Source organism: Xiphophorus couchianus, chromosome 2 (genome assembly GCF_001444195.1).
Source record: "Xiphophorus couchianus chromosome 2, X_couchianus-1.0, whole genome shotgun sequence".
NCBI lineage: Eukaryota > Metazoa > Chordata > Actinopteri > Cyprinodontiformes > Poeciliidae > Xiphophorus > Xiphophorus couchianus.
Window position 1 is genome coordinate 15,070,813 of NC_040229.1, and position 23,998 is coordinate 15,094,810.

The 23,998-nt window shown below is 38.2% G+C and overlaps 1 protein-coding gene across 13 annotated transcripts in view; it reads right to left on the reverse strand.

Moving 5' to 3' along the window:
* mef2aa (myocyte enhancer factor 2aa) overlaps positions 1–23,998 on the reverse strand; it is a 75,827-nt gene that overhangs the window by 23,689 nt on the left and 28,140 nt on the right. For all 13 annotated transcript variants that reach the window (XM_028028986.1, XM_028029006.1, XM_028029016.1 and 10 more), the window contains exon 3: positions 15,724–15,927. In XM_028028986.1, the coding sequence (XP_027884787.1) occupies positions 15,724–15,927 (204 nt within the window). The remainder of the gene's footprint in view (positions 1–15,723; positions 15,928–23,998) is intronic.

A 23,998-nucleotide genomic window follows, 5' to 3' on the forward strand; every position in this document is an offset into this window, starting at 1 on the left:
ATTGTAGGCCATGTAATTATGATGGAATGCAGATTTTATTTTACAATAATAGTTTTATAATAATTTTTTTTTTTACTTTTGTAGGAAACATGTAAAACTGTTGTTCTCACATCATAAAAGTAATAGAAGCGTATTTTAAGAACTCTACAAAAGATTACATTTCTTCAATAAATTCCACGTATTTTTCAAAAACTCAGTCACTTAATTTGTTGGAGTGCGGAAAATAAAGTTACTCAAGTTTAAATAGAAGTTTTCTATGTAGAGAGTGGTTATTGAGCCTTACTGTTAAAAATTACAGTTGCATTGGGTCTAAAAAAATTGTAGGTTTAAGTCATTAATTTTGCATATAAGTTGAAAGTGTTTTCTAAAAGGGGATTTACTCATCTGGAGTGGATCTGAGATTTTGAGCTTATAGATTTCAATTTATGTACCTTTGAAAATAAGTTTAAGAATACCAACAATAGATGATCAATTAAGGATGCTTCTCTCTTGTTAAGCTCTGTTTCCCAAAGATACAGTCACGTTAGTCAGCTGATTGAAATATTTTTTTAGACCTACAATTTCTCCAGCTTCAACATGTCCAGCTTTCTTTGTGGAAGGACGTTCCACATATGCTGCCATGTTTTGGGACACAAACTGCAACTTTTCACTAAAATCTTCTCATTGCTTAATCAGAACTTCATGTGTTCAACAGAATCAACTAATGTTTTGATATCCTTGAAATGCATGCCGCTCCTTCTCACCCAGCCTGACATTTTCCACAACTTCTAGTAAACGGATCACTGAGTAAGCACATGGCCAAGCAGGTGTACATCTTCCAAACACCTGTCAAGACCTTGCTCCACATGCTTGGCCAATCACTGGCAACCCTGCAGAGACATGACCAAAGCAGGGGGCAGCCCTAAAGCCCACCCTAACACAGAGCAGGGCTGTTCTCACGCGTCAGAGCTGTTTGCTGCTCCAGACCTCCGTTCCCTTGTTTTCACATTATGAAAGCAGCTTTCAAATAGCTTTTACATGTTGAATTTCGCTGTGGGGATTGCACTTTGTAAAGTATATTCAGCTATACACGAATAGAGCTCTGACGAGGATTTTTAAACAGCATGTCCAGGAAGAATATGCATGTGTAAGAAGGAAGAGACACAAATACAAGGAAACGCGGGTCATCAGTTCATAAGGCCCTAAAAGACTCACAAAGATGGGTAAGAACAAGGACAGTTGGTATTTTCTCAGAGCAGCATAAATGGGCTACGAAATTTGTTTTTTCCATTAATAAATAAAAGCTACACTTCATGCTTCTGTCTATTAGTGCATCAGTGCAGGTCCATCAGTTTGCTTATACTCATACTTCAGTCTTCCTTAAAAAATATTTTCCATCGCACAAGGCCTTGAAGTTCTCTCATCCAAAAGAAAACATCGTTCTCTCATCTTGGTCTGAGCTCTGGTTATTAACCTTGCTGTTGCCATGGGAAACATTCGGCACAGTAATTGCCTCCTCAGGTTTTCAGTTTGGACTCAGGACAGAAGGCTTTAGAGCAGCGTTTGGTAACCTTGGATGCCACTTTGATTTAATTTTAAGATAGACTATTACCTTTCTACAGTAAAATGAGCAATTCACAGTCCATATATAAGTAATTTAGGGTCACAGCACATGATTTACATCCCAGTGATAAACTTTGAATCTTTTTTTCTTTACAATTAGTCACATTTTTACATCATACTTCACAAATTTGGTTAATTTGGAAGAGTGACAAGAACACCAGAAGGAGTAGAGGTAGACATTCCCCATAAATGATGTAGGAGACATGGCAAATAAAAGAAGGTGACCTGGTGATATTAAATCAAAACTACATTTCTTTGCCTACATGTAAAAATTGAAAAATTGAAAAACTGATACTGCACATCACCCTGAACACATTGTCCCCAAGATGAAACATGGTGGTCACAGCATCATGCTTTTATTCTGAAAGGACACAAAGGCTATTTGTAGCAAAAGGAATACTTAGCTGAAGGAATACAGCTAAGTACAGGAAAATTCTGTCTGAAGGAGGTTTACAAGACAATAACTGATCTGACATCAATATCTGTAATTGTCCCGATATTGAAAACAAATCTAGATTGAAATCTAGATCTGACTAAAACTATAAGGCTGCATTTAATTTTGTAGAATAACAAATGTCGCTATTCCTTTCAGTTCACAATTATGTTCTACTTTGTGTGTAGTCTGTTCCACAAAATCCCAATAACAGATCGCAGCTTTGTTATAAGTTCAGTTCCTACTTCTGCGGGGCACTGCACTTAAGCTGACCTGTGACTGGTACACCACAGTACAGATACAAACCCACTTCTTTTCAAAGCAACCTGTAGTAATAAAGTGGTGCACATCATGAATATTTAATTCATGCAATGTTTGTTCCTGCCTACCCTTAAGTACACAGAAGCTATATTTTAACCAGTTGTGCAGCGGCCAGCCCCCCCCTCATTTTCCCCTGCCCTCTTTGCGCTGCAGAGCCGTGAATTAGCCCTTGTGCCTGCGTCCGCACCATGCAAGGTAGCGTGTTAATCCTTATGGCATCACTATTGTGTCCGGGCTGTTCCATATAATGTGCTTATCAAAGGGCTTCTTTGAGTGTGAACGCACTGGGAAATCATCACAGGGAGGTGGCTGATAGGAAAGCTTTTATCTGCTGAGAAATATTTTTTCTCTTACATAATATCTTAAGAGACTTTCACCACCATCATGTTCTCTTTCCCCTGCGGTGATGCAGTCCCCACTTAAGGGGAATAAAAGCCTCTTTGGTTTGGTTTCTATGCACAGTACGGCATGGTCCAGCACTAGGTTGCTGTAATGAAGAAGTCCTCCTTTCTCCCTCCATTCCCCACTACATGCTGTGAGATGAGAGCAGAGGCCTATAAGACAAGGAGACTGCTGTAATTCCCAGACATATCTTGTTTAATCTCATGACCATTCCACATTACAGAGCGGACTGATACCAGGATATGAGGCTGGCTTCATATCCTTCCTTTAGCACACTCCATTGTCTAGTTACTCAGAGGACAGGAAGCAGCACGAACAGAAGGAGGAGGAAGAGGGGGAGGAGGGAGGCCCTTAACTTGACTGTCTGCTTTACATGTTGATGCTGTTCTCTCCAAGCTCTCAGTAAAATTTGCCGTAATTTTGTTAAAAGTTCAGTGATTATAAAGATGAGATGATTTCCAGAAAGCAGAGAAAAGATGGAAAGGACACATTCCTTCCACTTTTTTAAAATCATGTACTACTTAAAATGACAAAAATAAATAAATAAAAAACAGTGCCAAGCAAAGGTTAATGCGTCATCTGGCTGACTTAAGAACATGTTAACATTATGTGCAAAACAGTTTTTCATTTTAGCGATGTTTTTACAGATGCACTAAAAGTTCAGGGCGTGATCAGAATCAGACAATTTTCAGGTTGATCGACCCTGACTGACACACAAAACCAATTAATCTTTTTTCTGCTCAGTCATCTCACCACACACAAAGTGCTATCAGGTCATAGTAACAACACTCTTTGGTAAGGAAGGTGTTACTGTGGGAGGAAAACTGAAAATGATCCAGTATCAGTTTTAGTGAGGTATTTGAGAATGGAGCTAGAGATGTAAGAATTTCTAAGATATGTGTGAGAATTATTCAGGCTGTTAAAGAGCAATCCTTTCTGCAGACAAAAGGAAGACTGACTGTAGCATAGCAAAGTTGGTCTATTATTCTTTTGAGCTTTCAACCTTAATTTGTAATATAATGTGCTGGACTTGGAAAAAGTTGGCAGCCCACAGAAATGTCCAAAGGTCAAGTTCTGATCTCAGGTTTACAAAAACCTGAGAACCTGAGAGAAGAACTTTCCCATAAAATTCTGTTTGGCTCAACTACAAATGTTTTATGTATGCATGGAAGATTTTTTCATTAGTTGCTAAAGACTATCTGCATCTAGAAATGTCACTGTTAAATGGTGTCTTATATTAGACATATGTTGTGATTTCACAAAATATGTGAAAACTTCTTTGCATGAGTGAAGTTATCAAAATAGCCTTAGCTGGTAGACTGGGGAGAGGAAAATGTCAAATCAAATTATAAAATTAAAACACAGAAAAAGCAAGTAGTAAAAATGAAAACACATAAAATCCTCACTGCTCAAAATGAAAACTGAATACATCTAAAACTGATACATGTTGATGTGTAGCTTGTTGAAACTCTCCACTCTCTACCTCCCCATCTTTCTTACTCTCTGGTCATTGAATGGATCATTAGCTGTCAGGGCCATTGAAACCATACCCTCCAACCCTGAACTCTCATTCCTGCTGGCCTCTAAAATATTCATAAGGACAATTAGAAGTTCCGATAAGACGAGTGCGGAGGGCCGGGGTTGGGGGAGTGCGCGGCAGAGAGGGCAGGATGTGCCAGCAGGACGTCTGTTCTGCAACACTCTATACCCTGACCACAGACCTGTCCTCATCAATCTGAGACACAGCAGCCACCCTCTTTGCCCCTAGTCAGGCCGTGCAGCCAGGAGAGGATGGCACAGTTCCAACAAACCCCCCCAACCTGAACACCCCTATCCCACCAGGCTTTGCTCCATCATCGCCTTCGGGCAGGAGGGGCTGGCCATGCAGCTTGAACGGTAGGAGGAGGGGGGCACAAGGGCAATCTGACTGCTGTTCGAGCTAACACACATAGGCTGTTGTGCACAAAAGAAAGAACTTGATTCAGCCACACAGCAAGGTCACTGAGCATAGACGGAGGACTCATGGTTTGTGGTTCAAATATTTGTTAGCCTAACTTGCATCTCTTTTGGTTCCAAATAGATCAAACTGAATTAGACTGGTGACCTATTTCATGTGTTTCGTGCCACAGATGAGCACGGAATTAAAATAAATTATTGTTAGATGCAATGGGACACACTTCAAAACTTTGAATTCAGATTAATTATTACAATTTCTCTCAGACAAGAATAGAAAACAGCATTTGAAATATTTAGTTCTGCTTTTCTGCTGTTAGCAGACATTTTTTAATTATAATTATATTAGAACCAAAGACTACATTGTGCTGGTTTTACAAAGGGTTTCACTATTATGTTAAAAATAAGACAAAATTCTTATGGAATTATTATTATAAGCCATGTTTAGCTCTTAAAGCAGCAGCTAGCATGATTAGTGCTGTTAGCATGGCTGGCATTACTGAAAAGGTCATTATGTTTACTCCCAAGAGAGTGTAGAATATTTACGCAGTAGGCCACTTATGTATCTTTCAAAAACAAAAGAAAGTTTTGGTTTTAGATAATTTTCCATCCCCATCTTCTAAACATTTTCATGCTTCATCATTTTGTCATCAAGAACACGTTGGGTTGATGGTGAAGAGTTTTAAAGAACAGAATATGTTTTTTGCTGGTGTTTTAGATCTATATTTCGAGATTGACTGTTGTTATTTAAGAAAACAATCATACAAGTAATTTCTGTTCCGGAAAGCAAATGGCTTAAAACAACGTACATTGTTCGTGGCCTGTGCTGTTGAGTCTCTTTTCATTGTAAGCTCTTTGAAAGACCCTCAGTCTGAAATGAGACATACGCGATGTAGCTGAGAGGATAGGAAAAAAAGGCTCTGACGTCAATGAAGCATGACATGTGCCAAGCAAAAATCTCTTAGCAGTAACCTGGTAACAAGCAACATTCACACACACACACACACCCACAGACAGACAGACACACACACACACACAGACAGAGCGGGAACATAATAAAACAATGAGATGCAGCACATGATGGGTTTCAAACTGCACACAAAGAAGGCCCGGTAATAGAGTTTGGCCATTCAACAAGTTAAAGGGGACAGGAAAAACAGGAAAGCAGATTTACTCTTCAGTAAACTAAAAAAATGAAACAAAATAAACTTAAGCTCCTTATATTAGATAACAAATTTTGCAGTAGTATGCAGTAATATTTATATTTAACTAAACAAAATTTCAACCAAATGTTTCATTACACTCACATGGAAGCTGGGTGACCCTTTTTTCCTCTAAAGACCCAGAGGAAAACGAGTCCTTGTCCTATTAAAAGGGGCACTTTGAAACCCAGCGTGTTGCTCACAATGGAACAATTAACTCTGCCCGCGTTGGAGAAGATTTTTCTAAAAACTCTCAGCAGACAATTTCAAAAAAGATATCAGCTTGAAGATGTAAGGTTGTAGGTTGAGGGGAGAGAGTTAAATGTAGCATTGACACCACTGTGTACCACTTTTGGTGTTTCTCCATGCAAACTAACATAACCACAAGTTATATGTAACTAATAGAAGGGCTGTCAAGAAAAGCTCCTGATTCTATTTGCCTACAATGTTTGTGGTCTATTTTTAGCCTGTCTAGTACAAAATTCCAAAAATACACACCACTGCTGTTTGAACAGAAAGTATTTGTTTTAACTTGTAATATAGCCTAATTCCAGAACTGACCTGAACTGAAACACTGACCTATGGGTAAAATGTCTTGTCTCAGGTACACTGATCACTGAGGTCACACAATAAACAGGAAGTGGCTCATTTTTACAACACTCAGCCCAGAGGAAGACGTGGTAAAAGGATCACAGAAACATTGACAGCTGTATGTTGCTGCATTAATAACAAATCCTCTCAAGATAAAAAAAAAACAGCTTAACAGATTTTGAATTTATATTCCAACAAGTGACAGTCTTCTCCATTGCAATAACATGGCACAGCAGAAAATATGATTCTAGTTCAAAGGATCTGGAGGACTGAATCCGCCAGACTATTTTGAAACACTTTTAAAAGTGCAAAGAAGTACAGATGAAACAGTGACTGATTTTAATGTTTACAGTGATAGAATTCAGCCTGTGTTGTCAATTTAAAATGAAACAACAATTAAAACTGTACTTGAGCCTTTTGATTGTTCATCAACTGTATTGTCTCAGATGTGTAACCCCAGACACAAGCAGAAAGCACTGAAAGTAAAGCAGCTGTTTTAACCTCCAAAAAGCACATGTTAACCGTAGCTGTACGAAAGTCTTCTCTAACTGTCCAAACAATGTCTCTTTTAAGATTTTATTGTCCCTATAACTTGTCTAGCAGCTACTGTTGGGCTTACTTGTAGACGAATGCTCGCAGATTTTGGGATGGCCTGGTTGGCCTGTTCAACGTGTTACCAAATAAATATTTTGGACTTTGTTCATACATGTTAGGACAGCTAAAATAATTGTATATAATTGTAACTAAAACATAAGCTTTAAAATGGGGACCATAATCCACTCTAGTTCCCTCTCCATCCAACAAAAGTTTGAAATACTTGTTGTGTGTTTGTTCATTTCTCTGTGACACCGATTAATAAAATACCATTAACAAATTTGCTACCTTTGTTAATAACTGCTTGTAAAACTCTCAAAATGAGCTAAATGCCTTTTGCACCAGAAGTGATACTCCGCACACAGAAAGCAAACATAAATGCATCCTGCATTTATGTTTCGGATTCAGTCGTTTGTGAACATCTCGTAAATGTCCTGCATCTTTTGCACAAATCTCATATGTTAGGCTTGTGCTTATTTCAATGGCATTACAATCACTGCTTTAAAACAAACAGAAATGTTGCAAATCTAAGCTTATTATTAAAAATAATTCCATAACATCACATTCCTAATTGTGAGCTGTTCAAATACCAGTTAAAAAGTAATATGATGACCTGGGTTAAACGCGACGTTTTAATGATTAAACATTTCACAAATTTCAATGCTTAAATTTAATTACAACATCTCATGTTTTAGTTTTGCACACTGCTTTAGCTATGTGGTGTTAGTGTTTTTCTTTACTTTTATACTGCATGTATTTTTTAATCCTAGTCTACTGTCTGGACTGTGTAACTATGAACTATAAGACCAGTAGAGGACTGGATGTCTGCAGGACACCTTGTCAAGAGAAGTCAAGAGACTAACTAAATCACTTGAAATCAACTATTAGGTGTTACTTTTACCTAACATTTCAGTCACTGTCCAAACTGTTTAAATCATGTAGCTAACATAAGATTAAGCCAGAGTGTTTGACCAGTAAAATAAAAGTTTCTATACATATTATCTGTTTAATATGAATTTTATCTAGGTTAACAATACATATACCATATAGATATATCACATATCAAAGAATATTAATATATTTGAATTGCTTTATGTTTACAATCAAACTTTATATAAGGCCAGTAACTTGTGGAGGATTGTGATTGTATGTAAAAATAAATTTAATATAAGTCCAATAAGTCAGAGAAGCCGAAAGTACACATATATTTTCAGTAATATTAAAAACGGGTAGCTAGACATTTTCATATATATTGAAAGCCTCAGAAAATCAACATCAACCTAATAAATCTATGTCAACAGTGGTGACATTTGATTTAGCTTAAAGTAGAAATCTCGTCTCTGCTGCTGAGAGCTCTACTCTGAAACATAGACAGCAACGGTGACTTTACACTCAGGTGAATGAGGGAAGAAGAGTAAATCCTGTGAAGGTGAAAGTTTTAAAGAGACCTGACATTATATCCATTTAACCTACTGCTCTAATTCATCCAAAATGAAGAACACTCACAAGTTTATTTCTTCTTTTAAATTATATGAAAAGGAAAAAAAAAAATAAAAAATACTGGGCTCTGCTGTTCACAGCCTATGGAAACCTATCAGAAAATCATGGACAATTTTACTAAATATGTGTAAAGAATTGGAGTGTTGAAGTTTTGGCCTGCCATAATAGTTGTAGATAGTGCACGCTTTGTACTTCAGAATATTGTAAATAAATTGAGTTTGAACAATGCAAAACAAGAAGGAATTGATTGAATTACAAGAAGAGCAAAACAGCAAAAAGACTTGAAATCCTGAAAATAAACAAAGTATTTAAACTATAACTGAATTTAGCCACATTCTATCATTTTGATGAATACAAATCTAAATAAAAACAAGTTACAGATCACATTATTATAAATAATAATCAACATCTTATATTGCTTTATGAACAGTGGGGTTATGTCATTTTGTGTTAAATAAATGTGTTTAAACTTTTTCGTAACTATTTTTGTGTAAACGTTACTTTGAAGAGATTGTATTTTCATTTATCATCTTATACTGGCCCATACCTTACATTTTGTGTAACAATGGCATATTTAAATTCTCAAAAAAGTTGTCAAGATATAATCTGCCCCGTCTACTTGGAGTGATCTCATGAGTGTGCTATAATATGCAAGGATTGTTAGTCACTGTTCAACAGCACAAATAAACTGCACCAGACAGACTTCAGAGTTGACTGAGTGCTGATCTATTAAATATTTGCAAGGCTGGAGCTCTTTTTCTCTTATAAATATTTGATCAGAAATTCTGCTGATGACAGGAGGGAATAAATTAAAAAGCAAACAGTGTATTTGTTTGTGCAAATAAGGCGGGGGATGCCAAAACACAAGACGTATTAGGTAATATCCCAATTGCTCAGCTGCAGTTTGAGCCCTCTGATTTCAGATCAGCTCAAAAAAAACAATGCGAGGAGAATTTATGATCAAAAAAATAAGAATAAAAGCATGTAGAGCTTTGCTGAATTCTATTGGGATACATATCTGTCTATTAAACAGAGATAAAAATCTGATTTATTAAGCGCATGTTTTGGAGTTTTTCTTTCCTTATGCTCCCTCATCTCTTTTCCCAACCCCCACACCTCACCCATTCCCCAGCCTCCACTTCTAGTGAGCCACTGGCATGAGGATAATTGATCAATCACACTAATTGAAGAGTCTGGACAGCTAGACCACCATAGCAGATGTGCCAATTTGCATTCATTAAGACAGAAATGAGCCTTAATCACAGCTCAGTCTTTGATTGACGAACATAAATATCTCCTGTCTAAAACTCATGGTGCCTATTGAGCCCTAAGATTTCAAACAGATTCCTCCCATCACTGATATTAATGTTTACTTTTTCTTTGAACTGCATGTCTCATTTAAGGCATTGATTGTTCTCCACATCATCTGACAAATATCACACAGATGATGGAAAACAGTTTGACTCAGATGACATTCAACAACAGTCTGCATTTGCATAAGTTATTAATGCGGATCCTTTTCTAACAAAAGATGACGCTGACAATGATATGAAAACCTGATGGAAATCACCTGATAATTTTATGCTCATTTCCGCTCACTGTGTTGGTCTTGTGAGACCGGAAGTAAGCCTGTCATAAAAGCACAGACAATTCTCTGCTTTTCTCAGTCACATCAACAATGGCCGAATCTCCCTATGAATGACCTCAGGGATGTTTACTCTCACAAATCATCAGGGTAAAAACACAAAGGAGACCAGTGAAATGTCAATTCTCTGCATCTATTGCAATCTGGTTGTTTGAAAAAGCCATTGGTATTTTACTGAAATTGGGGTAAAGTCTATTCACAACCTTGATTTCATGCGATTATAATTAAGTGTTGCCTTAATGTTCATCCCGTGTGCATGCAAACCTGATTAATCCTAACCGGTACAATGTTCCTTAATTGTACCAAATTGCTCAAAGAGAGGGCGGAGAGATGCCAAATGGTGCTTATGAAGTTACCATCTTGTTTCAGAGAAACACAGACATCCTTCTTTCCGTATGCAGGAGAACAGTGTGAGGTTTTAGTGCAGCTCAAGCAAAATGTCATTAGTTGTGAACAGAGAGACTAAATATTATTAGATTAATCTAATGGCCAACAGCAGCATTTTCATTTGTGAAATACAGAGAATTCAATAAAAGTAATACAATAGAAACAAATGTAAAACCTTTCATATAAAATTTGCTCAAATGTGATAACGTGGCTTTAAAAGTCCACACAAAGCCTGTTAAAATGGTGGGTTTTTGTGACATCATAGAGATAAATTTTAATAAATTATATTTAATGTTATATCCTGTCCAGTTCACTTTTAAAAAATAAACAAATAATGGGAATATTTGGAGAAAACAGCAACAATAACAACAATAACCTAGTTTTGTAAGCGTGCACATTATTAAACCTTTCATTTAACAATGAAAAATTTTATTTTAAAAATTTTGGTTATGAAAGACCCCCAAACTTTAGCCCTGGATTAAGCTAAAGGTTATCTTTAAATTAAGCATTTTTTTTGTTAATTTTTATACATAATGAAAAATGTTGGGAATTTCATCTACCTTGACAAGAAAGAGCATTTCAATGCATGAAGAAGCAGTCCCAGACCACTATGTCACTACCACCATGTTTCACTGCAGTCCTCCAATGCATTTCATCAGGAGATAACACATTTTTCCACAAACCTTTTGAAGATTCAGGCAGACCTGGAAAAAATGCATTAACACCGAAACCCCAGTCCCTAATCCAGGCATATGGAAAATACAAAACATTTTTATCTGGTATTGAACATAACTAATAGAAGAAATTTCTGCAGATTCATTAATGTTGCTGTGGGCCTTTGGGAGTCTCCTTGGTACATTGTCTATTGTCCTATTTTTATCCTATTATAGACAAATCTTTTCATTCTGTCTCATTAAATGCTGCGAAACTTTTGCACCCTTCTCTTGACTAATACCTTTTTACAATGAGATCTGTTGATTCATTATAACCTCTCTGCATACTTTATTTATAGCTATAGGATGCAGATGGGTACATGTCCTCGAAATCATAGTAGTAAATCTAAATCTTGTTCAAGTTAGTGAAATCCACTCTAAATCATTAGATCTGTAGCCAAGAATACCAACTATTGAAAAAGTGCACAGAACACTATCAGTTGAAATCTGCATCACAAATGTCTCATGAAAGATGGAAAACATTTAGATTTTTTATTGTGGTCTGTACTGCTGTTTGACTTTTAAAACAGATTCAGTTTCTAACAGAAATGTAAAGAAACTGTCTGATTTGTTTCCTGTAGTGTTGATAAGGTTAACCACACATTTAGGAAAAGAATCTGAACCTACTGCTCTGCTTTGGACTGCGAGCCAAGTTTGAGACAAAGTCCACAGCCCTCCACTGGGTTATCAAACTGTGGCCAAGACATTCATCCATCTGTGGAAAACATGGACACTGTTCTCCCACACTGCACAGCTCAGCCTTTATCTACAGATGGTACTACTGAGCAGGAATGTGACCTTTGATTTAGTTTTTCGCACAGAAAAAAGCTTACTGGAGAAAAAGAAAAGGAAAAAAAATGTGAGCGGGAATAGCTGTTGCCTCCCAAACTGGACAAATGAGCACATGCTTGTTGGCGTGGATCAGATTGGTTTAACCCAATTTAAGAATTTAGATAAGTGTCCACTGTAAGTGTCCCCATGTGAGGCCCATTTCACCAGATAAATGAGGGAGCGATGGACTCTTCCCATCACGACATGTGCACCGTCTCTTCAGAGAAGTGTACAGAGATGTGTACCATTCTGGAGACGCACCAATTTTGAAAGATGTGAGCAACTGAGCAATTTGATATTGGGCTAAACAGATTGTCGCTGACCAAAAATGGGAAGATATGTATGCTAATGCTGTCAACTACACTTCTTTTACTTCTTCAGTTGTTTTATTTCTGAACATTTACCACAAACGTAGCAGGCAGAGGTTAGTTGTCCATATTTGCAAAGATGTTTGATGAGTGAGCTGAGACAACAGCAGCTTGTTCTCTCCTTTTTATAGAGAGGGGCCGCTTCCTCGAGAGCAGCCAGCAGTAATGAATGAGGAATCAACTCGGGGTCACTGGTGCAAAATCATCCCCCATGTACATTCCAGCTCCGCCATGTGCTTCTCAAAAGCATACAGCAGATGAGCATGTGTAGAGATTTGGTGCATATTAAAGTAGATATTTTTTTTATGTAAGATTAAGCATTTCTCCCAATCCATTACTACAGTCTCTCCAAAATATTTTTCCTGACAAGTAATGTACATTCTATAACAAGGAAAGTCTCAGTGTGCAGCTCAGACTTAGGGTTAACTAGATTCAGACAGCAACTGCAATGTACTGACAAAACGCCATCCGAAGCCAGCACAGCGTTGTCATTTGTCATTTCAAAGTGGTTCCAGCTGAGAGTGTGTGGACAAAATTTATACAGACTGACGTAATTCTCCTTTACTAAAGTATTTCTTTGGTTTTGTTATGTAGAGCAGTAGTTTCAAACTGCAGTCCTCGAGGGCCAAAGTCCTGAATCTTTTAGATGTGTCTCTTGTCCTACACCCTTGAAATAAATGATGAAAGTGCTTCACTAACATGCAGTCAGGTTCTACAGAGCTCTGCTAATGAGCTAATATTGGAGCCAGACATCTCTTCAGCAGAGCACATATATCTAAAAGTTGCAGTGCACTGGCCCTTGAGGACTGGAGTTTGAGGCCACTGATGTAGAAGCAGCCAATACAATCTTACTTCTGCTGCAATGTCATTGTAAAGTAGAGGTCTTCAACTTCAGTTCTAAAGGGCTGGAGTTCTGTAACTTTTAGATGTCTCTGCTTCAGTAAATGAGTCAAATAATGAGGTCAGTAACAGAACTGTGGAGAACTTGATTGCATACTGTGAAGGTAATTCAGCCATTTTATTCAGGTGTGTTGTACCAGAGACACATCTTAGTGTTGCAGGACACCATCCCTAAAGGTCTGGATTTGAAGTCGAATGTTGAAAAGATTGAACAGTTGAATATTAAATATTCAGCCATATTCTGAATGGCTGGAATATGCCTCTATTAAAGCAAATGAAGGATGATCTAAAAATAATGAAATTAAAGGGATTTATTTACCAAGCAAATATAAGGTTTATTATTTACATGATGCATACACACATATCTAATCACAAACAGTACAACAGTTAATAGATGGAATGACTAAATAAACTCGGGCACTTTGTGTGGTAATTCTACTTTTATTTTGGAAATTATAGTATTGTGTATTTAGAATTTTTTTATTCTTTTTTACAATCTGAGGTTGAATACTTTTGTGGAAATGAAAAAAATGCAAATTATTGAGTTTGTGTCTTTCTTAGTAGTCTAATGTTGGTTATATGTAGTGATTACAAGTAATACGTTTTCAATGGGTAAAAGCTGTTAAAATGTTTTGTCTTCCATTTTCTCTGTGAAAAGTTTCTGTTGCAGCTAGTCACCATGTCAAAAAAACAACAACAAAAAGAAAAAAACATGACGGTGCACATGATATTCTTCAACATTTTGTAGGAGGCTTAAGCTGTTTAAAACTCAAACATTTAGTTTAGTGTGCTGTTGAATTGACAGTGAACACCATGGTTAAATCAAGAGCCGTCTTATGAAATCTTAGAAAGGCAGGACATCAATATGTGAACATTTATTTTGAAAGAACTACATATTTAATGAGATGTCTTATTTTTTTTACATCACTGCATACAGGGAATAAATATTTACATCTTGATTGGGAATACGCTGAATGTTTCTATCACTATAAAACTCAATATCGAGCAAGCCTTTTCTAAAAAAAAAAAAAAGGTTTTAGAGTCACAGCAAAAACAACTTTGTGGTCACTGTTACATAAGGCATGTATCCATGTATCTTTTATGCAGGTGAGCCTCTACTCTGCTTGGAGGGCCCCTGATGGAGAAGTGACTACATGAGGATGCCAGAACACTCTTCTGCAGCTCTGCCAAGCAGGTAATTCACAAGCAGAAGCGGCATAAATAAAAGATAATGGGCTGCAGCTGACTTCTTTATACTGCATGCAATTTCACTAATTCCTCCAAGTGAGAGTCTTTTCAAACCAAGGATTCTTGAATTTTTCCCTTTTTTCAAATCTCAGCCATCTTAAACTCTCAAAGTCAGTTAATTGTGCAGCGGCAATATGAGTTCTCCACGTGTAGTGGGCAGGTGGCAGTAAAAACAGTGCAGGCATGGAGCAGCATTCTGCATCTAATAGAAAGTATCTTACTCCGCACTCGCAGGGCACTTGAGATAATGGCAATAAAGATTAATGGTTAATTTAACACTGACTGTCATGATTTTATCAATAGGCAATAACATTCATTGTGTCTTCTTTCATGCAGTCAGAATGAAGATATCGGCCCCTTTAAAGAAAGCAGATCTTGAATTGAAATGATAAAACCACACATGTGCCAGTGCAAGATGTTTGGAACAGTATGCGTCCCTAATTATTCTTATTTACTCTGGCTTTAACACTTTTGGCTGACAATTCTGTACACTGGCATAACAAGTGGCTTACTCTTCCGGTAGTCACCAGGCAGGCAGGAGTTGCCAGGAAACCCAAGTGCTCTCCACAGAGCATTGAAGAATATGCTATAAAGTGTGTTTCTGCTAAAAATACAGCAGCAACTGGTTTGATGACTAAGTGTGCTGAGAAGCTGCCTGGATCCTGAGCTCTAAAGGTACAATATCTATGGGAAACACTGGAGGTCAGCACTGGTGGTCAGGAGCGACTGCGTGCATGCCTGTGCAGATAGGTTTTTCTTGTCCGTTGACTCACACAAGAGAAGCTGAACTTATCAGGGAGCACAGACCTCCTGTTCCCTATCTGTGTGATGACTAGAAGGAAATTGTTACTTCTTCCTGACTTGTTTATCTACTCCTGCAGTATTTACACGGCAAGCCATGCTCCAGAAATGAACATATTTTAAAATCGGATTCCAGCCCTGAAATTATTAATGTGGTCCCAAACTAATGTGTCTGAACGCAGGTTTTGAGTAATAAATCATAAAGGGGAAGAAAAAAAGAATTCCCACTCACCTCTACAATGTCAGAGTTGGTTCTGCTCTCATGGGGCTCATTGTACTCTGTGTATTTCAGCAACACTTTGTCCATGTCTGTGCTGGCATACTGGAACAGTTTGTTAGAGCTGTTGAAAATGATGAGGGCTATCTCGCAGTCACACAGTACGCTCAGCTCGTAGGCCTTTTTCATCAGCCCGAACTTCCTCTTTGTGAAGGTAACCTGCAGAAGGGACACAAAACAAAACCATCCATGAGAGAGAGAAAAAAAACATTTCTCTCACCGAAAAGGGGGATCAAAGTAAATGTAATCAAACAGGTAAGATATATCTGTAAAATTTGAACAGGTGTAAATATTTTTTAAACAAACTGAAGCAGAAATTCTTATTTAAAAGGAGTAATAACATCTTTAAGCAAATGCAGAAATACAATCACACCACTGCTCAGTGCATTCAAATTATAATTCATTTAAAGAACATGAATCAGAATATCATTACTATGTCATAAGAAAGTCATATAAATATAGATTCATCACACATAGTAAAATTTTCCAAGAGTTTATTTCCTCCAACATTGGACATTGTGGTTTATGGCTAATGAAAACTCAAAATTCAGCTTCTAAGAAACTACAGTGTAACATATTAACAATAAGTGGATTTTAACCACTCAAGAGCTTGGAAGAGTCGACTGAGTGGGTCTAGAGCGAAGTTTTCACAGTCAGTAATGATTTTAGGGACAATGTCACACTCCAGATGTTGGTGCACCATGTTCTGTGTTTATCAAGTCCAAAGTCACCAAAGAAAATGTGTCTCCTCTGACAGGGTTTATGGAAATGATGACTTCCGTTTTTTCAGCTGGACTTGCCATCTGCCCATGCTGCCAAACGTACCGATATCTGCCACAATGCCACTGTAAATGAGAGTTTATGGAGTACCTTCACCAGGAATATAAGACAAGACAAAGGCCCCATTAGAGCAGGATGGGCTTCCATAACACATCAGCATGGCCACATGTTGATTTCCTCCAACAACACCCTAAGGCAGTAATTTATGAAAACAGGAATCCTACTTACGTTTTGAGTGCATACAATTTATAGTACATGGACATACTCTTCAGGAGTTTTACACTTTTCAGTAAAAAGTCTTACACAAGTTTTACACGTCATCATATGTAAGATTATAATATTCTGAATAACTGAATTTTAGGTTTTAATTAGGTACAAACATCCATCCATCCATCCATTTTCTGTTCACCCTTGTCCCTAATGGGGTCGGGAGGGTTGCTGGTGCCTATCTCCAGCTACGTTCCGGGCGAGAGGCGGGGTACACCCTGGACAGGTCGCCAGTCTGTCGCAGGGCAACACAGAGACATACAGGACAAACAACCATGCACACACACACTCACACCTAGGGAGAATTTTAGAGAAACCAATTGACCTGACAGTCATGTTTTTGGACTGTGGGAGGAAGCCGGAGTACCCGGAGAGAACCCACGCATGCACAGGGAGAACATGCACCTCCATGCAGAAAGACCCCGGCCGGGAATCGAACCCAGGACCTTCTTGCTGCAAGGCAACAGTGCTACCAACTGCGCCACATAAACATCTAAATCAAAAAATTAAATAAATCAAAATCTTGTGAATTAAATTACTGAACTAAATTGATGCTTTGTTGAGATGTCACTGTGTGCAGAAGACATATTACTCGACATACTTCTCCAACCTGAATGTGGAAGCCACATTTATCTATGTAACTGATAAAGATTTTGTGAATTTGTTATTCTTTTTAGACAATATTATTATTGCAGGTCATCATCCAGCGATGTTTTGATTGTCAGAAAACATAATATCTGCTCCCATGTAAGATAGAAAAGTTTCTAAATTACATTTGACCATGATCAAATTTATAGCAATACTGCAGCAAACAAGATGGCCACTAACAAGCTCATCCATTCTTTGCTGTGATTGGAATAACATATTGCATGTCTGAAACATCTAGTTATCAGGCCAGAGGTCAGAGTAAGCAAGCTGAGTCAGACCTTTGGCAGCAACACGGGTCCATACATTACTGTGGCCCCTGACTCCATGTACGGAAAGCTATCACTGTAGTGCAGAATAAGCCGTGTAACATGAGCAGTCAGATGGGACTTTGGGTCATACATCACTCCAACAGTAACGCAAGCCTCTCTGCAAAGTGATTCTCGTTCTGTATCTCTGCAGCTCTGTGGTTGCCTCTGACCCATTCACATATGTCATTATGTTACACCACCTCCTTACAAAGAGACTGCATTCATTTCTAAAACCAGAAACTAACTTACAAAGATGGACAAGGCAAACAAAGTTGTTTTCTCCTTTAGCTGTTGGTAAAAATATACACTGCTCAAAAAAATAAAGGGAACACTTAAACAGGTGTTTCACACTTAAAGTGTTCCCTTTATTTTTTTGAGCAGTATATATACATTTAAACCATACTCTTGGTATATTGGACCTTTACTTTGTGGAGTGGAAATATATAAAATATATATATAAATAATATATGCAAATATATAAAAAGTTATGCTTTACAGACACAGAGTGGTGTATAGGTCTGTACTCCACCATATTCACTGACCTACTAATAGAGGAGTCGAGCAGATGATTGGGCTTTGCTTGACCTTAATTGGCTGCAGCTTCCAGTTTTTCTCTGTTTTCATAACTGATATAAAACACAGTGTGGACTTTGTGTCACAGAGTTTGTCTACGACCGCAGAGGCAGTGGGGTCAGTACATCTGTCATAAACGAATTTCAAATTTTCCACACCGCAGGTAATTACAAAGCACCATTATTCCTTTCTGGGGACACAGAAGAGCCTGTCCTTTTATCATTTTCTATTCAGTGTACTAATCTGACAAACCAAATTCTAAAATGACATTTGCTGAACAAAAACAGAACTGTGCATTTTATTCTGCTTATGCTTTAAAGGAGCACACAACATGAGGTTTGGGAGTGGGGTCTTAAACAGGACACAGCACACCAAGTTTCTGCTTTGTTTCAACCTACTGAGTGAATCTCCCGCTCTAACGCCGGCCAGCCGACGGTAACGGGGAATCTTAATGACTTAAACTAGAATCAAAAGGTTAATTTTTTTTCTAATTTAATTCAAGAAGTGATACTCATACCTTATGTTTAATCATTAAACACAGATTGATACATTTGATGCCTTTGTGTATGTTAATTTTGATGGTTATGGCCTACAACAAATGAAAACCCAAATTAGTTTCCTCAGAAAATGACAATAAACAATTTAAAAAAGATTTGAACTGCTGTACTGGAGAAAAGTATTTCCATGTGACTTCAAACTTCAGAGACATCAACAAAATGCTTCCTTAAATCATCAGTAACTATGGAAGCTTCACACAAGAAGCTTAGATTCTGCACCTCTTTATTTCCAAACAAGATAAAAAAAAATGCTGTTCATCTAAACTGAGAACTTTGGACCACTAAGAGACAGTCTAGTCCTTTTTTCTCTCCTTAGTCTAGAGAAGACATTTTGTCTCTGGTTTAATACAAGCTACAACAGTTCAGTCCATATCCTGGATACTTCTGTCTAGTGGTCCTTGAACCAAAGACTCACGCAATAGCCCATGGTTTCTGAATCTTCCACAAGCTCTCAAATAAGCTTTGCTTCACAATCCTCTTAAGGCTGTGCACTTTTTTCTACCACACTTTTTTACTCCCACTGAACTTTCCAATAATATGCTTGGACACAGGAGTCTGTGAAGAGCCAGCTTCACTTTGAAAATGTGGACTTTTGAGAGCCCAGGAGAACTTGGACTCACAAAGGACAGGTTGACAAATTTACCAGTTGCTAATGTAATCAGGAAAACATTTCTGCTTAGGGTCTCCTACAACCTTTGGGCTAACTTTGCCTCTGACCTCTAATCTCTTCTAACTGAACACTGGAGCTACCACCTCCCTCATTCATCTGCTTGCAAATTTGTTTATTTGCCTAACCAACTAGAAAGCAGGACCTGCCATGTGGGGAAACGATTAACAAATTGTGTGCTCTTTAGTAGATGAATGCTGCCGTTAAGCCGAGGAGATGTCACCTTTCAGCAGGAAGCCCAGGATGAGACGCTGAGCGAGGACTTTGTTCCACCTGGATGCATAGCAGAGTGCTGAGTGCAGGGTTCCTGACCCAGGCACAGCTCCATTTTAACCTGAGCAGTTGCTCACCTGCTAATTCTTGATTCTTTACCCCATCCTCAGATATTCTACCTGTACAAAAATCCAGTTTCTGGTAACTGATATGAAACACGAGTGATATTACTCATATACAGTTATGTAGTTAAATTATGCTGTCTTCATCTGCCTCAGTTTTTCTCATTCTGAACAACTGTCTAAGAAGTCTGGCTTTGTTTCACTAAAGCTCTCCAACATTTGCAAATATAACCTCCATCCACCCCCATCTCACCTCAGATGACTGGTGCGACAGTGGAAAACCACAGACATCCTTGAGGTCAAGTGGGAGGTTTACTGGTAAAGCTTTCCTATGGTTCCCCAACTCAAAGACTCCCACAGAGACGCTCGCTGTGGTTTTAAAAAAAAAACTGAGTCGCCCATATGCAAAAAATGTGGTGCGAATGTAGTCGAGCTCCCTGACTAATTCATGTAATTTTACAAAGAAATGTTTGGCTTCAGGATTATAAAGCTCCACCGCACAGATCTTGTGCAGCTTACAGTTCTTCTGGGAAGTCAAATGTCAGTGCAAATTAGAAGGGAAAGATCACACTCAAACTTTCAATGAGCTCCAGTGATTCCAACTTATGGTCATTATAAGACAGAACAGTGAGTCGTGAGGCTGACAGCTCAGAAACATTCACAGCGTCAAGATAAGGTGGTAATTCTGTTTTTAATTCACACGTTTTCGCATTTCTACCATCTTCCCAAGTTCCACAACACCACAAAGAGCTTTTACAGAAATGTTATTCATATTGATTGTTTAGTTTGTTTAAGAGCAGAATACAGGATGTTTGCACTTTTGTCAAAGTCTGTATGCAATAGATTTTTCTGCAGTAGTTAGGAGTCTTGTTTCTCTCTAAGGATTTTTCCCTATTTTTCTTGAATGTAGTAATTCACATACACCTTTACTTTCTACAAATTAATATATTCTAAAAAACTGACAAATCTAGACACACTCTTATAGATATTCTTTCACCAGAAAACGATACATATACCAAACACTGCAACAAACCCAGACAGACATTCACAGAAAACTGATGTGTCAATCAAAGGGTCTATCAATGTCTATCCTTGAGCAACGGTGCCAAGATGACAAACAAGACATCTGGGACTGAGAGTGCAGCTGTGATCGGGGCATGGCAGGAGATGCCTGATTCACTAACACCTACAGAGAGGGCAAGGAGCTAGCAGCCTTATTAGAACCTCATGTCACCTTTGACGACCCTGACGGCAGACAAGAGAGGAGCTTGAGAGACAATGAGATCTGGCACCAGCTGGCAGGGTGACCTGGACCCTGTGGCTGCTGCCCTGGCTCTGCAACGCCAGAGCGTGCACGCTTGGGAAACAAGCCAGGGCCACGGCGAATGTCTGCCCTGATCAGATCTCTCTGGGAGAGAGGACAGCCTCAGGATCCCCATGTGGACAAGTGTGGGCTCGGAGGCCCTCAACCAGAGGGTGCTATTAACCTTGAAACCTACAGTAGCTCTCACGGATAATGTACACAGGCGAGGATGAAATGCTAGCTACCCAAGTGTTAGCAGGTTTCCTGGAAATATTTTGGATTTGGATCAGAAGTGGATGATGCAATTTAAGGATCATACACTGGCAATAAGTAGATGTGTTGCAATAATTAATTTATACATTTAAAAATAAATGCATCTTGCCAATATGCAAATTTCAGCAGAAGAATAAATGGTTCTATTTGCTGGCATGTTTTTGCTTTCTTTTTGGACTTGTCATGTCTCCTTTCAAATATGTCATTATAAAAGTGTGTAGAAAATGTGAAAAAGATTTTAACTGTGGGGTGCTGTGGTGTCACAGGGGAAAAGCATGACCCACATATGGAGACCTTAGTCCTCGTGGCGGTAGTCGCAGGTTCAATTCCCGATCTTGCAACATTTGCCGCATGTCTTCCTCCTCTCTCATTACCCTCTTTCCTGTCGGATTACTTTCAAATAAAGGCACTAGAGCCAACAAAACCTTAAAAAATATTTTAAAAAGATTTTAAATGTGGAAAACCTTTGTCAAGTGTTTGACACATAGAAGATTTTCTCACATGTTTTACATGTCAAGGTGCTTCATAATGTTGCACTGTCTTTGCATTTAGAAGTCTGATATTGTGGATTTCCAGTCAGAAAAACAGCAAGTCTCTCACAGTAGAAATTCCAACCAATTTGGGACCAGTAGGGCTCCATATGATCTATAGAAGATATATTTGTGAACTTGAACATAAGTGGAAACAATAATGACACTGGCATGCATTGGTAATAGTAGTTACAACTCAAACAAATAGCAAATCCCATTGACTCATAACTAGAACAAGCTCTGGCTACAAGATAAATCAACATTTCCAAGTTTGACACACTATTAGATTTTATTACACAAAAGACTCTTCATGTGAAAACATTTCGTTTGCTCTTTACACGTTTGTGACTGTATTTCCCCACGTGTTTCACGTTGCAAAATTAAATTAATATCCATATGTAAAACACTTTTTACCTGTTACTTAAAATATAATTCCCACATGTGAAAGACATACTTCCCATTGTACCTTACACAACACATTTTCTGCTTTTGTTACATGTGAAATTAAACACATTTTATCTAATTCTTGGATAAAAATGTCACACAAGCAGAGCTTTAGGTTTTCCTTTGTAAAGTGAGGATTGCCTCACTTTGATCCCAGGGCAATGTGTGCACGTCAGAAGGAAGCTTAGCCTGGTAATAAGCAGGTTGTAACCTTGATTCCAGTTTCCCCACCACTTGTCAAAAAGTGGTATTGGGTATGGGACGAAGGTGCTTTTTGTTCTGCATATGAATGTAGGAGACTAGCAAAATGAATACAGTTCATTTGTTTGATTTCTATTGCTCAATGTGACTAGAAAAAACTACATAATTTCAGTCCTTTTTCTATTCAGCAATTATACTCAGGCTTTCACAAAGAAATGTATGTGTTCTAAAACACAAAACATACATATACATGATTCCTAGATTAATATGTGCTTAGTCACACTCACATACTGTATGTATTTATGTGCTTTTTTCCCCATATGGAGACCAGCTTTATCAGCACCGCTTTACAGAACAAATGCATATCATTAAAAACACTCACAATAAATGCGGTGGTTGTCACACCTGACAGTTTGCCTTTGTGGGGTTTTTTTAATGTATTTTATTTTTTATCTGTCATGCAAAGAACTTTGAGAAAAAGTGAAAGCTGAGAATCAGGAGGTGTGTTCTTTGTTGCTCCCTCGAGAGTGAGTAAGAGAGAGCAACCCTGAATGTGCCACCAGGGAGCTGCCTTACTGGGGCAAAATCCAAAATGAGCGCCAGCAAGGGCAGGCAACCCACCACCCAGAAGCAAAATCATCAAACTTTTAATGACTTGGACAATTACCCCGAGTAAGTCAGCTTAATGGCATCCAGAGGACATCACTAGACACCGCTCACTAGGCTTCACCAACGTTTACTCTAACTAAGAAGACTAATGACTCCTCTGCACCTCTCCAGCATCATTTCTGCTTTGAAACAGATCCAGACATTGACAGGCCCTCCAGAATTCATGCATGGTGGAAAACACCGGATGTGTGGTTGGTCCTTGTGATTCCACTTAAAGGACAGCGATGTTGGACAGAGTTGGACTCTCTGCGGCTGCGAACGTCCCCACTTGAGTGTAATGCTGCCCTTCCTGAGGCTGGAACTGTGTCGGATTTTAGGAGGAAACACTAATTCTCGAAAGAAATTGGACAAATCAGAGTGCTCTGATTGTATTAATTGATTGAAACAAAAGTGAATCTGATATGACTCTTATCTGGTATTAAGGTCAGCTGACGAATTTGGTGCCTTGACATATAGGCCCATTACCTTTGCAGTACCCCACCATGTGCAGTAGAAATTGCCCTTTATCACCTACCATTACCATTATTGTGAAATGAGTTTAATCATCAAAATAATTGTATTTATTGTGACAAGAGCTGCAGTTTGCTGTGCTGTTGGTGCAGTGGTATTGTCGACAGTATCTTGTATGCAAAATGAATACAGCACAAATGGCCTACTTAAGTATTTTTTAAAAAT